The sequence below is a fragment of the Arachis ipaensis genome, chromosome B3 (assembly GCF_059453495.1).
Source record: "Arachis ipaensis isolate K30076 ecotype BB chromosome B3, ASM5945349v1, whole genome shotgun sequence".
In the NCBI taxonomy this organism is placed as follows: domain Eukaryota; kingdom Viridiplantae; phylum Streptophyta; class Magnoliopsida; order Fabales; family Fabaceae; genus Arachis; species Arachis ipaensis.
In genome coordinates this window covers 124,296,978-124,311,827 of record NC_142438.1, presented here as the reverse complement: position 1 = coordinate 124,311,827, position 14,850 = coordinate 124,296,978, and the positions used below count along the sequence as shown (strand labels likewise).

Below are 14,850 nucleotides of genomic sequence, written 5' to 3'. Positions count from 1 at the left end.
CTGTAAAACCATACAAATTGTATGAATAAGTATGCAAAGAATTGATAAAAACCACTCAATTTAGCACAAGATAAACTATAAAATAGTGGTTTATCATCCATCTTAGGGAACCTCTCTTCCTTTCCATTTTAATAAACCAGGGATCCATCACTTGCTCTGACAAAGTTACCTCCATGGTGAAAAACCGGCACCACAAAAACATCAATCATCTGAAATTAATCCTTGAACAACTATGTGTAAGTCCAAAAACAAAAATAAAAATTATGAATGAAACACCTTTGTCCTCACACAATCCCTTATTCTAATCCTACACACAACATTTTAAAAACGATTTTTACACTTCATTACACCATTGTTACCCATACCGTCAACATGCACACAGAATGCCTTCACAATTAGTTCACACATGAATAACCAAAACTTCATTGCTAAGCAAAGCAATCTTACCTTCTGACGAAGACAGAAACCACGACCTCAATGCAACCTTCTTCTTAGCCTCCAACAACTTCACCCCGCACCGATTGCTCTTCTATGTAGTGTAATTTTTTTTAGGGTGAAACAAGGAGGAGGGAGTTTGATCGTTTGTTTTCTTAGGGTTTTGAGCAATTCTATAACTCAAATATGGGTGTTATGGGTATTACATAAGGGGATTAAAGTGTGTTTGGAGGGGTGGTGGTGAAACGGCGTCGTTTTGGTGCATGGGGACTAATCTGTCCTGTTTTCAAAAGCTACAGGTCACGTGTGAACCCGTAATGGCCAGGTCAGCGCCACGGAAGCCACATAAGACTTTTCTGTCAGGTTCAACAGAGTGTCTTCAACAGAAGGGTACGTTTGTCCACATTTTGGAGGGGCCAGGGACATGAATGTATTTTCCATTCCTTGGGGACGAAAATGTCTACAAGAAAAAAGGTCAGGGACTTATTTATCCTTTTTTTTAATAAAATTATAATTGAACAAAAGGAATAATTTTCTTTCTGTTTCGGACCAGGCACCCAGGTCCCCAAAACGGCCAAACAACGGCCTGATTTTTAGGTTTAAATCCTTTCTACGGTCTAAATTGTCTGGAAAACCAAAAATTTCTAATCAATATTCGAATTTGAATATTTCTCTTATCATAGTCAGTAAAATAAGATAAGATAACTAAAAAAATTATACAAAGGGAGCCAAAAGCCCTTTAAGATACGTTTTCACACACAATCTTAATCTCTACCTCTTAGATCTATTCTAACTTGAGCGTTGGAGTGTCTTTGCAGGTACAACCACCTGCCGCTTCGAAAGTCCGATCATATCATCACCAAGACCAACAAGTCTCCGATCCTTCCCTCAACTCGTACCAGCAAAGTCTCGTACATTGGCGCCATCTGTGGGGACTCGTGAAGCCTTAACAGAATGACGAACGAACACGAAGAGCGGTTCTCAAACCATCACCACAAACTAGACCCATCAAATCCCCTCAGTGCATGAACCACAGAATGACGGTTACTCCCCACCACCCGCGGAAGGATAACCAGCATCGTCCATGCGTAGCCAACGCACAATCAATAACCACGAACGGACGAGTGCTGATCTGGCAAACCCAGGGTAATCGATGGACTGGAGAATATGCGAACCAGATTATTCAAGAGCTACACCAGCGAGTACAAACTTTGGAAGGCCGGGTCGCCTCTAAAAAACGGTACCAACCGGAACGCACAAGCGAAGCGGCCTGGAATCACGATTAATTAGCCGCTTAATTAAATTAAATTAATTGCCTAAAATAGGATCCAAAAATTTAGAATATTAATTAGAAAATTTAAATATAATTTTTTGACTCAATAGATTTTTCTGAGTTGGAAAATATAATTTTCTTTGAAAAATTTGCGTAAAAACGCGTACCGGTAAATTAGCCGGCAGTACCAACTTAAATCTATCTGGTACTGTGTCAGAGTAGTAAAAACTGTAGAAAAAACTTATAAAAATATTTAAAGTTGAAAACCGGATGCTAATTTTAAAGGTTTGGCTGGGCCAAACGGGACAAAAATGCTAACGGGTTAGACTGGGCCCAAGTTGGATCCAAGCCCAACATATAAATACATATTTAAGTAACCATTTCAGCCATTTTCACCGTAACACAGCAGCAGCAACGTGATTTGAAGAGAGGAGAGATGATGGTTTCCTTTCATTATTCATCATCTTCTTCTTGGAGCCATATCTCACTCTTCGGTGCTCCGATTTGCGTGCCGTTTGCGACTACGCGAAGCTCTCGCCGAGCCCGTCACTTCTAGCTAAGTATTATGGTAAGCTTCTCAAAAATCCTTGCCCAATTTTGAGCCATTGTGAAATTCGAAAGTTTAGGTTTGGTTTTTGAAAGATTTTTGTGATTTTGGGTATTTAGGTACACTCTAGCACTTGGTTGCTATTGGGTTTTGCCCTCAAAACTATTGGATAAGGTAAGAATGTCTTAAACCCTTACGGATTTACGATTTTGGTAAACCCTAGGTATTAATTTTGATGCATTAATTGTGTATAGTTTGGAAATTATGATTATTGGAGCTTTTGGATTGTGTATGGTTGCTTGATTGAACTTGAAAACTTGTGGAAGCTTGGTTGGGGTCAAATTTTGGTATATTGTGCATATTGGGAATCGGCCAACGTATGATTTCGGTTTCTTCTATGTAATATATAATATTTCTGGACACTTAAACTAGTGGGCCTTAGGATAGGATTGGATTGATTGTTGATAATTGTTGAAATGAGGTTGTTGTTCATAAATGGTGTTGATTTTGAGTTAATATTACATGATGATGAATTATTGATGTTAAGCTATGATTGGTGGTGGATGACTATTATGATAATGAAGGGTGGTAAGTGATGAATTTATGTATGAGGAATTATTGATATGTGATGTTGTTGCATATTGTTTGAGAGATTAATAAATTGAATGATGATTAGGTGTGAAAATGATGAAAATGTGAATTATAGGTTGTGGAATGAACTGGAAGATATATGAATATAATTTAGATACATTACGACTGGTTTGGATGTAGAGCAATTGATTTTGATTTGAGAGATTTAGTGAAATTGAGTTTTTAAGGTTTTTGGTAAACACAGATTTTGGGCCAACTTTGGTGGATCATATTTTGAGGAATAGTTTTTGAAATTGATTGAATTTCGTATCAAATTAAAGATAATTAAAAGAGCTTTCAAACGGTATAGATTTCGTGGAAATCGGACTTTTGTAGAAAAATATATGATCGTTGGAAGTTGGTGTCAAAAATCTAAATTCTGTAATGTTGCAGAAATTGAGTTCTGGTTTGTGTGCTCACGTACACTGTTGTTCGCATGCTCCGAGCAGGGGCCATGTTTTCACTTGTGCATATGCACACTTGTGTGCACACACACCCTGTGATTTTCAGAAAACGTGCGTATGCACACTCTGGTGCGCATGCATACACAGGGATATGCCTACTGTTGGGAGCGTTTGCACACTCTGGTGCACACACACACTCTGTGAAATTTGCAAGTTGTGCGTATGCAAAACATCATGCGTACTCACAGGCTGGGAAGTTCTTTCTGTTGAGGGCATTCGCACGCATTTATGTGTGCACTCAAAACTGAAAATTTTACTTGGTGTGCATATGCACACCTTTATGCGTACGCACACGTTAAGAAAACTCTTCTGGGCGTGCATACGCACAACCCTATGCGTACGCACACTGCCTTATTTTTCAATAAAAACCTTGTTTTTAACCGTTTTATCTTCCCGACAAGCTTGTAAACTTCCGTAATGCTTATCTTGGGTGTCTTAACTTTTTTTAGGAGTTGAAACATAAAGAATACCCTAAGTGAGTTTAACTAGATATTTTCTGGTAAAAAGTTTAAAAGACAGAGCTTTAAGTTTCTGGAGTACTGAGGGTGGATTAGTTGAGTGAGGTGGTAGAGTACTTTAAAGACGATTGGTATGATGAATTGTGGAGTTATGGATTTGATGATGTTTGAGACAAGTCTAGAACTCGGAGTGGAATAATGGCTTTACTGAGCACTAAAAATAATTTCTAAAAACTACTGATATATTGTTTTATACTTTGTTGAGACACTATGCTCCTAGCAGGGATGGTAGGTTAATCCCGCCTGTCGAGGTCGCGACGTAAGGGTGGTGGTTAGTCCCACTTACGTTGAGATGTGAGGTCTGTGGCAGAATATCCCGCTCACATTCCTTCGGAATCACAAGAGTGTGCAGGCACTATATCTTAGACCGTATGTCGGGCACGATATCCCAGGGGGTTCCGATTTTATTCGTGACCGAAATGCAACATCTCCATGGGGATGTATCGGGTTGGCAATTGAACCGATGATGTGATATCACAGCCAAATAGGACAGGCATTCATCATGTGCATATTTTATATGTTTGCTTGCTTTGCTGACTTGTATTGTTTGCCTAATTGTATAACATGCTCAATTGCTTCTTGAATTACTTGCTACACATGATTATACTTGTGTATTACTTGCATTGCTATTACTTGTATTTTCTACTGGGATTGAGGAGGTTCGAAAGGCGATGGCGATAGGATTGCATAGAGGTTAGGCTGGTGAAGGCTGTGGGATAGCGGTGAACTGATAGTTTAGAAATCCCCTAAGTTAGTTGACCTGTTCGAGGATTTATTTAATTGCTTTATAAGTTGAATCATATGCTTGATGTAAAGTTCTAGGATTGCCTCTAGCGTCCCGGAATCTTATATCTTACATTACTGGGCACTGTTACCATACTGAGAACCTTGGATTCTCATACCATATTCTGTTGTTATTTTTCAGATGCAGGTCGTAATCCACCTCGGTGAATTACGTGATGGTGACAGAGCGGAGGGTCATTATCCCGTTTTGGAGTCCTTTTAGATATTTTGTTTAGTACTCTCACTTTTGTATTTATATTTGCATTAGAGACTTACTTTGAGAGAGATATGTTGTATTCTGTTTTAATTTTCAAAACTCTGTATGTCTGTATATAACTAGTCGGCCTAAACTCCTTGGGCTGAGGCTAGTATCTTATAATTATTATACTCTTATATCTACATATGCCTTATTATCTGGTATCTATATCTTATGCCTTTATGCTTTTAACTTCGTGTGAACGTTTTGCGCTTTTATAACTCTTTTTTTGAGCTTATTTCTTCATCGGGCTTTTAGAATTACTATTTCTTTCTATATATATTATTATAAATGCCTTAGAATTGTCGTGACCTTTAGTTATCCTTTGCTTTACGGCATGAGGTAAGGCTTAGGGTAATTAGGGTGCTACATTTAGTGGTATCAGAGCGGTTCGTCCTCATGAGCCTGAGGGATTGGCCGATTATGCTTCATTGCATACTCTGGGCCATTTTTCTTTCGTGCTATTTAATATATCTGCTTGATATGTTTATCATGCTTGTTTGTGAGTGCCTTTTGGGATAATTGAAGCACTAGACTTTTGATATTGAGACTGATCACCTTGATATCCACTGTTTGGTGTAGACAAGAACCCAAATGGCTACTCACAGACAAGGTCGGTCACGTACACAGAGAGATTGTGAGGATAATCAACCCACTAACGACCATGCCAAGTTTATGGCTGCGATGACTAACTTGGCTAATTCTATGCAAGCGAACGCTACTGCCACGATTCATGTTGTGGAAAGGATAGGACGACCAGCTGGAACTGGGAACGGAGAAGGGACCGGGACCATTTTGGATGGTGTTTCGATGGCACTAACCACTTTTATGAAAGTTAATCCCCCAATTTTCAAGGGAACAACAAATTCTGCTGAAGCGGACAACTGATTCAAAGCTGTGGAGTGTGCATTACAAACTCAACATGTCCCAAATAATTAGTTCGTGGAATATGCGGCTTATCAATTAGTGGGAGAAGCTCAGCATTGGTGGCAAAGAAAGTGTCAATTTTTGCAACTACATAATATGGATATTTCGTGGGAGTTGTTTCAGACTGCTTTCTACAAAAAGTATTTTTCTGAATCAGTAAGGGGGGCCATAGAGTTAAAGTTTATGCAGATGAAGCAAGGTTCAATGTCTATGGCCGGGTATACGAGTAAGTTTGTGGAGTTCTGTAGGTTCTCAAGGGTATGTCGAGGATCCCCTGAGTCCTATGAGGGTTGGAAGTGTGTAAGGTACCAAAGAGGTCTAAGGAAAGCTATTATGAATGTTGTAGTTCCATTTGAGATTCGGAGATTCTCTGAATTGGTGAACCAGGCAAGAATTGTTGAAGATTATGCCAAGAAGACAGCTTTGGTGAGAGATGATCATGGCGGTACTAGTAGCAAAGGTCGTGAGAAGTATGTTCCATCAAGAGGCTAGAACTTCAAGAAGGATAGACATGCCCCTCAGCAATCCCAAAGTCAAGGGCATATTGGAGAGACTAACCATGACCAGTATCACCAGGCGAGAGGAGGAAGTAAGCAGGCGTAGGCTCAACAAGAGGAATTAAGGTGCATGAGATGTGGAAGATACCATCCGGAAATGCCGTGCATGGCTGGGTTCAGTGGATGTTACCGCTGCGGATTGCCAGGACATATCTCTATACATTGTCCTTACAAGAAGGACCAGGGTGCGGACCGGTCTCAGCGACGGGGTTAAGGATCTCCAATTTAAGGTAACGATTAAAAAATTGATAACCGAGTTTTAATCGCATTATAGGAGGTTGTAACTTGACCCTCCTTACTAACTTATGATGGGGACAAGGATTTAGAACTAGGAATATTAGATTGAACGTTAGGCTTAAGACCAGAGTTTAGCTTAATTTTATTTTAGGGAACGTTGCCATTAGGGCTAGCCAAACTTAGCGTCGGAGGAACCAATAGGAGAAGATAATTCTGGTGGATGCAGCCAAGCAATTCAGATTCTTAGTGACAACTAATTAGAGTGACGCAGCAGAAGGCATGAGGGAGCATTGACATGGTAGAATTATGAAAGATGAAGTACTTTAATGACTTGAATTAGGTTGGCGATATTAAGTAGCAGAACACTTCGTGGAAGGAGGGACAGTGGTAGCTGAGGGTTATATACTCTTGGCGGTGAATGCGACTCCGCATGGATTACCGACGGTTGAACAAAGTGACTGTGAAGTACTTTATTCCGTGATCCTTTATGATAATTAGTTTGAACATTTCCCAATCTTATTCTTTGCTCGCATGTGTCCTCGCCCGAAACTCGTACCCCTTGACATGAGTCTAAACTCGTTTCGACCCAATCAAGTGTGAGGGAGCTCAACCATTTCATCCCGGAGCAAGTAGAGCGAACCACACCCTTGCATCTACCCGTGGAGCCTCAACTAACCAACTTGGAGCAAGTGGGGTGTACCACAATCCTTTTGTCTACCCAGGAGGTACGTTCTTATATGTCCAGAAGGAACAAAGGAGGGGATCCTAACCTCCCACCATCTCGTTAGAGGCGATTTTATAATACCAGGAGAAACAAAGAAGGGGATCCTCACCTTCCACCATCTCTCTGGGATCGCACTTTCGAGAAAGAAGACTCGAGATAAAACAAATCACTTTTATAATCATATTACGCCCGATTTATATTTACAATTTAATTATAGTACTTCAACTTATCTTCACTATACTCCAATATGTTCCCTTCAATCCACTCAGTACACTTCACAAAACCACCCAATCTAATCAGTACTTTATAATCCTAAGTCATACACTAACATTTCCTTTCATTTATTCTTTCTTCTTTGCATTGTAAAAAGATTGTCTTCCTTAGAAAAGTTCATTCTCCAAACCATATTTAGAGATAATTTTGTTTTGTTTTTCTAATTTTTTTTTTCTCTTAATAGCTTAGTTTTGTTTTCAGACCTGTAAACACTAAACAAAAACTACCTCTTTTATCCTATCCAGTATACCCTCACTCGTCCTAAAACCTAAACACTAGCTATCATACCTTAAAAGTAATTACAGAGGTTTGGAAAGCTAGAGGAATGGTTCAAAACTTCAAAAACTCACCTTTCAAAAAAATAGGGATTCTGCGTACGCGTCATTCTGTCCGCGTATGCAGAAGTACAAATTTGGGCTGTCTTGCGTACGCGTCACTGGTCTGCATATGCGAGCCACTCAAACAGCAAGCTTTTCCTGCGTCGCGTGCCATATGGCCGCGTACGCGGCTTTGAAAATGGGGCATCCCGCGTACGCGTCACCCCTCCGCATACGCGGAACCTCTGGGCAGATCCCAATGGCCGCGTCGTGAGCATGTCCACGTACGCGAGCTATGTAGAATAGGTAAAAAGCTGTTAAGTCCAAAAATTCAGTTTTTCATACCTAACTTCACACGCACATAACATTTTCGTTAAAAATAATTTCTATTCCATTCTTCAAAAGTTACGAACTTCACGGACCCAATTTTCATTCCAAAACAAGTTTCATCAAAATTGGAGATCTAGAAGCCGAGTTATGGCTCGGCAAAGTTGGTCAAAAATCAGATTTTTCCAAAAACACCAAACCTCAAATTTCCAAACTTTCAATTTCCAAATCCTTACCAATTTGCAACCAAATACCCCAACCTCATACACCTAAGTTCCATCCATTCCATAACCTTTTCAACACATAATCTAACCATTAATTCAATAAATTCTAACACTAATTTTTTTTTTATCAAACTCAACTAATTCATCATCAAACATCAAATCTTAACAATTCACATCAAACTCTACATTTTATGCTCATAACATAACTCATCAACCCAACCATCCAATAACACCCATTTTCATAATGTTCAACAATTATCATCATTATTCACTAAAAATAACAATTCATATATTCATCTTATCTTATGGTCAACTAGGCTAAGTTTTTACGATACATTATATCTTAACTATGAGAAACCAAAACGATACATTGGCCAATTCATCCCTAAGCTCAAAACCACCAAAATTCAAGCTTCAAGATTCCCAATCAACTCCAACAAATTCCAGCCACCAAAGCTTTATTCCAAGTGCTCCAATTTGCTAATTCAACTCCAATTCAACATAAACTCAAACTAGTTCATACAATTTACTCAAATTAGTACTAGGGCACACCGAATTGGACAAACCACAAGAGTTGAGAGTCTTTTTACCTTACCCATTGATGATTGGGGAAAAATCCAACAATTATCCAATGTTAGATTGTACCTAAACCACTAAAATCATCAAAATCACTCAAGACTCAATACAAAAATGCAAATTCAGAAAGAGGAAAGAAACTGGGTGCAATTTACAAAGTTTCTTACTATTTTATTAGGATAAAAATGAAGACGACTCCAAGACGAACGCGTGACTACAAACGGCTCATCAATCGGAGCTCCGGATTAAAAGTTACAAGGATTTGAAGTTGGAAGTGGAATGAGTTAGGGTTCTAAGTTTCCCTTTCTTCCCCAACGTGAAATCTGAAATGAAAGGAGGAAAGGATGCTGAGTTTGGCTTAAATGGGTTGGATCTTGGGCCCAATATGAGTCCGGTTCAATTAGTTTGGTCTATTGGCTCATTTTTTAACCAAAATCTTTAAAATTAGTGTCAAAATTTGTGTTTTTAATATTTCTACTTCTCTAAACTATAAAATTTAATTTTTTTTATTTTTTTGGCTCATAATTAATTTATTAGTTAATTATTTATTAATTTCATGGGGTTTACACAAATAGCATATTTTAGTCATTCAAGCACAAATAGGAGAAAATCATAAAAACATGCGAATTCAGTGAATAAATACAGGAAAAGTTGATAAAACCCACTCAATTCAACACAAGATAAACTATAAAATTGTGATTTATCAACCTCCCCACACTTAAACCAAGCATGTCATCATGCTAAACAACAAAAAAGAAATAAAAACGGAAAATCAACATTTATTCAATGCAACTATCTAAATGTAATCTATTTCGATGCATGCAACTGTTCTACCAAATGTTATCTAATCACTATATGTATTTGCTTAGTCAAAATAATTCAGTTTCCAAGAAAGCACATCCAAGCCTACGGGCTAAATACAATAACAACTAATTCAATCCAACAAATGATTCGAGTTATTGAAAAGAATTCACAACTTGCAAGATAATAGATAGTCATAGGTGGAAATATAAAATCGAGCAATCGAACCCCTCACCGGATGTGTATACTCTCTAGTCGCTCAAGTGTATAGGGTCGATTCACTCAATTCTCCTCTAATCATGCTTTTTAAAATTTATTTTTCATCTAAAAATCAACAATTATTCCATGTATGTACAAATATCATGAGGTCTTTCTAAAGGTTGTAACGGGACTAGGGTTAAGGTAGCGATGTATATGGCTTAATGAGCTAGAATTTGAATCTTTAATTAACTTATGCTCTCACCCAAGCCGAACCCTTCATCATTTCACTTTCTACACACTCATGCATTCTTCTCAATTCGAATTCCATGCGCATTGTTATTATTACTTTTCATTGGGGCCTTTGTCCCCTTTTTACAACTTTCTTTTTCTTTTCTTTTTTTTTCCAATTAATAAAATATATATACAAAAGCTAATGCACATGATTCAAATATTGAATGCATGAATTGTACCTAATTCCCAAGATTTTTAATGAACATGCAAAACACACTTTTATTAACCAATGTCCCCAATTTTTCCACACTTATATATTACGCAATCTTACTAACCTAAGCTAATCAAAGATCAAAATTAAAGACATTTATTGATTTTTCACTTAAGGTTAGTAATGTGCTAAATAAGAACAACGAGAATTAATACGGCTTAAAGTGGGCTAACAAAGATAGAATAAAAGGATGGCTATTTGGGTAAGTGAGTTAATTGAAAAGAAGGCCTCAATCATATAAATGGATATATACACAGAACAATGGATATAAAGAATCGAACAAATCAAATATTACTATCATAGAAGGAAAAACACACAAGAATGGAATTAGTGATTAATATGATGCAACCACATACATTAAGGCTCAAAAACTCACATGTTAGTGTGTTCTAGCTCGTAAAATATGTTCCACAATGTTTCAAGCAAATTTCAATGAAAATTTCAACTCAAATCAACTTTTGGATTACCCTAAAAAAAAATTGGAATTTTTTTTTTGTATGCTAGCTGAAAATATCCTTATTTGACTAAGCTTATTTTTTTATTTATATGCAATTGTAATTGGATGCAAGTCATCAAAAATCCTAAATTCATTTCCTAGTTTTCAAACAAACTAATTCATCATATATCTAGGAAATCAACTAGGTGCACTTAACTCATTGTCTCATCACAATCAACAATTAAAACTAAAAGCATATATACACAAGTCAACGTAAAAGTGCAATAAACTAAAAAATAATGTGTCCAAAACATCCAAATGCTAACAAAGTATCAAAAAAATAAACATAATAGAAATTAAAGCTGAGTTGTTTAGAATGGAGATTTATCACCCAGAAAAGTGTCGCCAACGGTCGGAGACCTCCCACACTTTTAGATTTAGCACCGTCTTCGGTGCTCAGAGAGAGGCTCACGGAGCTGGGGAAGCTGGATGGTCAGTGTCATGCTGGGGCGACGGAGATCCCTCAACGCCATCGGCCCTAGCCTCATCTTCATCCTCTGATCGCTCCTTTGGGGTGTCAAGCTCCTCTAGCATCGGTTCCCAAATCCAGATCTGCAGCTTGATATTCTTATAGCGCCTGTTAATGCGCCTTTCCATACGTTTTAGCTGCTCCAAAAATCTGAACTCCTTTGTCTCGGGATACTGGGGCTGTGATGCTGTTGGTGCTGAGGTGGATGGCTGGTCTGCTGCTGTGGAGGCACTGCACTTGCACTTCCGACTACCCAGTAGTTCCTCCTTAAGCCAATTCCCGTAAGGAATGAACTTCTCCTTACTGGGAATTCCGGAGAGGTAGTTGTCATCCTGCCACTCAAGTTCAGCTTTTGTGGCCATCTCGGTGATAAGACATGGGAAGGCTACCTTACGCTGTGTAACGGCGGGCACCTTTCCCATGGACTGTATGATAATCTTCGGGAGGAAGACAGGTTCTCCCTCCAAAATAGTCCACACCAAGATGGCTAAGTCAGTAGAGACAGTGGTCTGTGAGAGCTCGGAATGGCAAAGTTTCCCAGGATTTGTTACCAAATCCGAGCCTCACGGATCAGCTGCTTGAGGAGGATACCGATAGGCTCCTTCTTCTGCTCAGTGCTCAAGATCCACTCACTGTCCAGAATTGCTATTTTCTCCGAGATTTTATCCCAATGGACCTAGTGCTGGAGTGCTTTGTCATAGGCACACCTCTGCTTCAGTTTGAAGGGATCTGTAGTATCTCAGCTATGCTAGCCTCAGTGACCGAGACTTGCTTACCCCTCAGCAACACGATTTTTAGGGTTACGGAGAAGAAATTGGCATAGAATTCTAAGACCCAACTTTCATTAATATCCACCAATTTCCGCTCCAAGAAACTCCACCCTCGAGTCTCTATATGTTCATTAACCATTTTATGGAGATCGGGAGGAAGTTTATCTAGCTGTAGCATCCTTTCAAAGTGGAGCTTCTTTTTTTGGTTGAATAGGCGACCTTGGGTTTCACAATACTTGTTTGTATATGTTGTCGAATCCCATGCCGGAATTTCCATGTCGGGATGAGATAATACCACGACATTGTGTGATGCCGGTTGCTTAGGCCTTGCGGCCGGTTTCTTTCCTTTGCCTGATTTCATCCTGAAAAACAACCTAAATTCCAATAAGCAACGAAGCAAAGGGCAAGATACACAATAAACAACAAAAAAGCAACGAGTAGAACTTTGGCATATAGCATCACACAACTCATAAAGTACAAGCAACAATACAGAGATAATCAGCAGTGATTCAGGAAACATGATGCTTGAACAAATGAGAATCAATGACAATTCAACAAAGTGATGCACGGCAACATACATTCATACTTGAGAAGCTTGCATCAAAACAAAAGTAATATGCAAGTACAATTGAGCATATTCAAACATATAGGACAATGTCAACTAAAAAAAAGATTGATGCAAATTGCTGTGAATCAAGAAATTGACAAACCTTGAGCAAAGAATTTGAAGTTACATGGTGACCAATCATGTAATTCACATTGATTTAAAAGGCAATTAAGAAGAAACAAAAAAGGGATACCAACAACATGATAATTGAGCAGTTCAAACACTAACTTAGCAGGTCACAGATTCATATTGCAGAAAACAAAACAAAACAGCATAAGGGCAAGCAACAATTTACATTGTGATGAACATAAATGGCAAAATAACAGCATGAATGATAGCAAAATAACCATTACCAGCAGTCCAATATCAAATTAAGCACAATGACAGCTAAACAACAACAATCAGCACCAAATTGTCAAGTAATTTCCTATCAAACAACATTAGAGAGCAGTAGTCATCAATCCAAACAATCTCAGCCATTCACTAACTAAATGTATTCTAACAACCTAAGATCAACTAAGCAGATATTAAACTAACTAAACAATGACTAACAAAATAAAAGTAACTAATTGAAATGAAAGTAATAAAGCTGATGAAGTATGTATGAACCTGAGACAAGGCAAACGGTGGATGGGGGATGGAAGGATGATGAACGGGTGTTGCAGTTGGGACGTGGAACTGCGGCCAACAATGGTGGCCTGGGCAACGCGATTGGTGGTGGAGGAGTCGTCGACGATGGCATCACCGAGAGCAGGAGTTGCGCAGGAAAGAGAGGAGCAGAGGGAGAAGGGACAAGAAAGAGAGAGGAAGAAGAGAAGAAAAGAAGAAAATGGAGAAAGAGGGATGTAACGGCGTTGAGTGTGGGGATTGGGGGTTAGGGTTCGAACCCTCCCCACACTTTTGTTTCGAATTCAAATTTTTTTTTTTGGGTATGCTAGCTGAAAATATCCTTATTTGACTAAGGTTATTTTTTTATGTATATGCAATTGTGATTGGATGTAAGCCATCAAAAATCCTAACTTCATTTCCTAGTTTTCAAACAAACCAATTTATCATATATCTAAGAAATCAACTAGGTGCACTTAACTCATTATCTCATCACATTCAACAATTAAAACTAAAAGCATATATACACAAGTCAAAGTAAAAGTGCAATAAACTAAAAAAAATGTGTCCAAAACATCTAAATACTAACAAAAATAGGACAATTAGCTCTCGATCAAAATTTAATTTAGTTGTCACAGATTTAACACAATAAAAAATAACCGAAAATATTATTTTCAGATCGTCCTCATAAGAATGAGAAAATGTGTGTATCAAAGTCGCTCAAAGTATCCAGGGTTGAAGGGCATAAACAAAAATTTAAACTAACAAAACTTAACATGTAAAAAACTTAAGTTGCAAGAAATTAAGTTAAGGTAATAAAAGTACTATCAAAGCAAGTATCAATCTAACAAGGCAATGTATGAATTCAAATCTATTCTAAAACTAATTAAACTAGCAAAAAGTAACTAAAGTAAGAATTGAGCAATTAAAATTTTGGGGTTTTAATATGAATTGCAAAAGAACTCTTGGCTAAGGTATGGGAATCAAGATCACTATCCTTGTCTAATAAGCATATAATGACAATTTTAAGGAATCAACCCATTAAGTCTACTTCTATGATTGAAGTACGTCAAATAGATATAGGCAATAACATTCCATAAGTCCTACTTTACCTACTAATTAACTTAGTAGAAAACTAGCGTCAATAGAATCGAATTGACTAACATAGACTCTCAAATCATCAATTCAATTAGACCCAATGACTGAATGTCACTTAATTCCTTTAACCTAGGCCAAGAGTATAGAAAACTATTCCATAATTAGAGAAAACATTTCATCAAACACTTAGTATCCACTAGTTAAAGACATGAATAAATTGCAATTAAATGGA

General features: G+C 37.9%; 1 protein-coding gene and 1 long non-coding RNA gene across 5 annotated transcripts; one reads left to right on the top strand and one right to left on the bottom strand.

Moving 5' to 3' along the window:
* The first annotated feature begins 5,929 nt into the window (after positions 1-5,929).
* Positions 5,930-6,325, top strand: LOC107633569 (uncharacterized). Its single transcript, XM_016337183.1, has one exon. The coding sequence runs from the start codon at positions 5,930-5,932 to the stop codon at positions 6,323-6,325; it is 396 nt and encodes a 131-aa protein (XP_016192669.1).
* Positions 6,326-7,749: 1,424 nt separating this feature from the next.
* LOC107634616 (uncharacterized) lies at positions 7,750-13,842 on the bottom strand. Of its 4 annotated transcripts, none has more exons than XR_015907108.1 (4): positions 13,524-13,842; positions 9,236-12,669; positions 9,083-9,145; positions 7,750-9,004 (listed from the first exon to the last, which is right to left on the bottom strand). It is a non-coding gene; the product is annotated as an uncharacterized LOC107634616 (long non-coding RNA). The 4 variants fall into 4 exon arrangements; XR_015907107.1 differs by having other exon boundaries at positions 7,751-9,004; positions 9,083-9,137; XR_015907105.1 differs by having other exon boundaries at positions 9,083-12,669.
* Between the last annotated feature and the right edge of the window lie 1,008 nt (positions 13,843-14,850).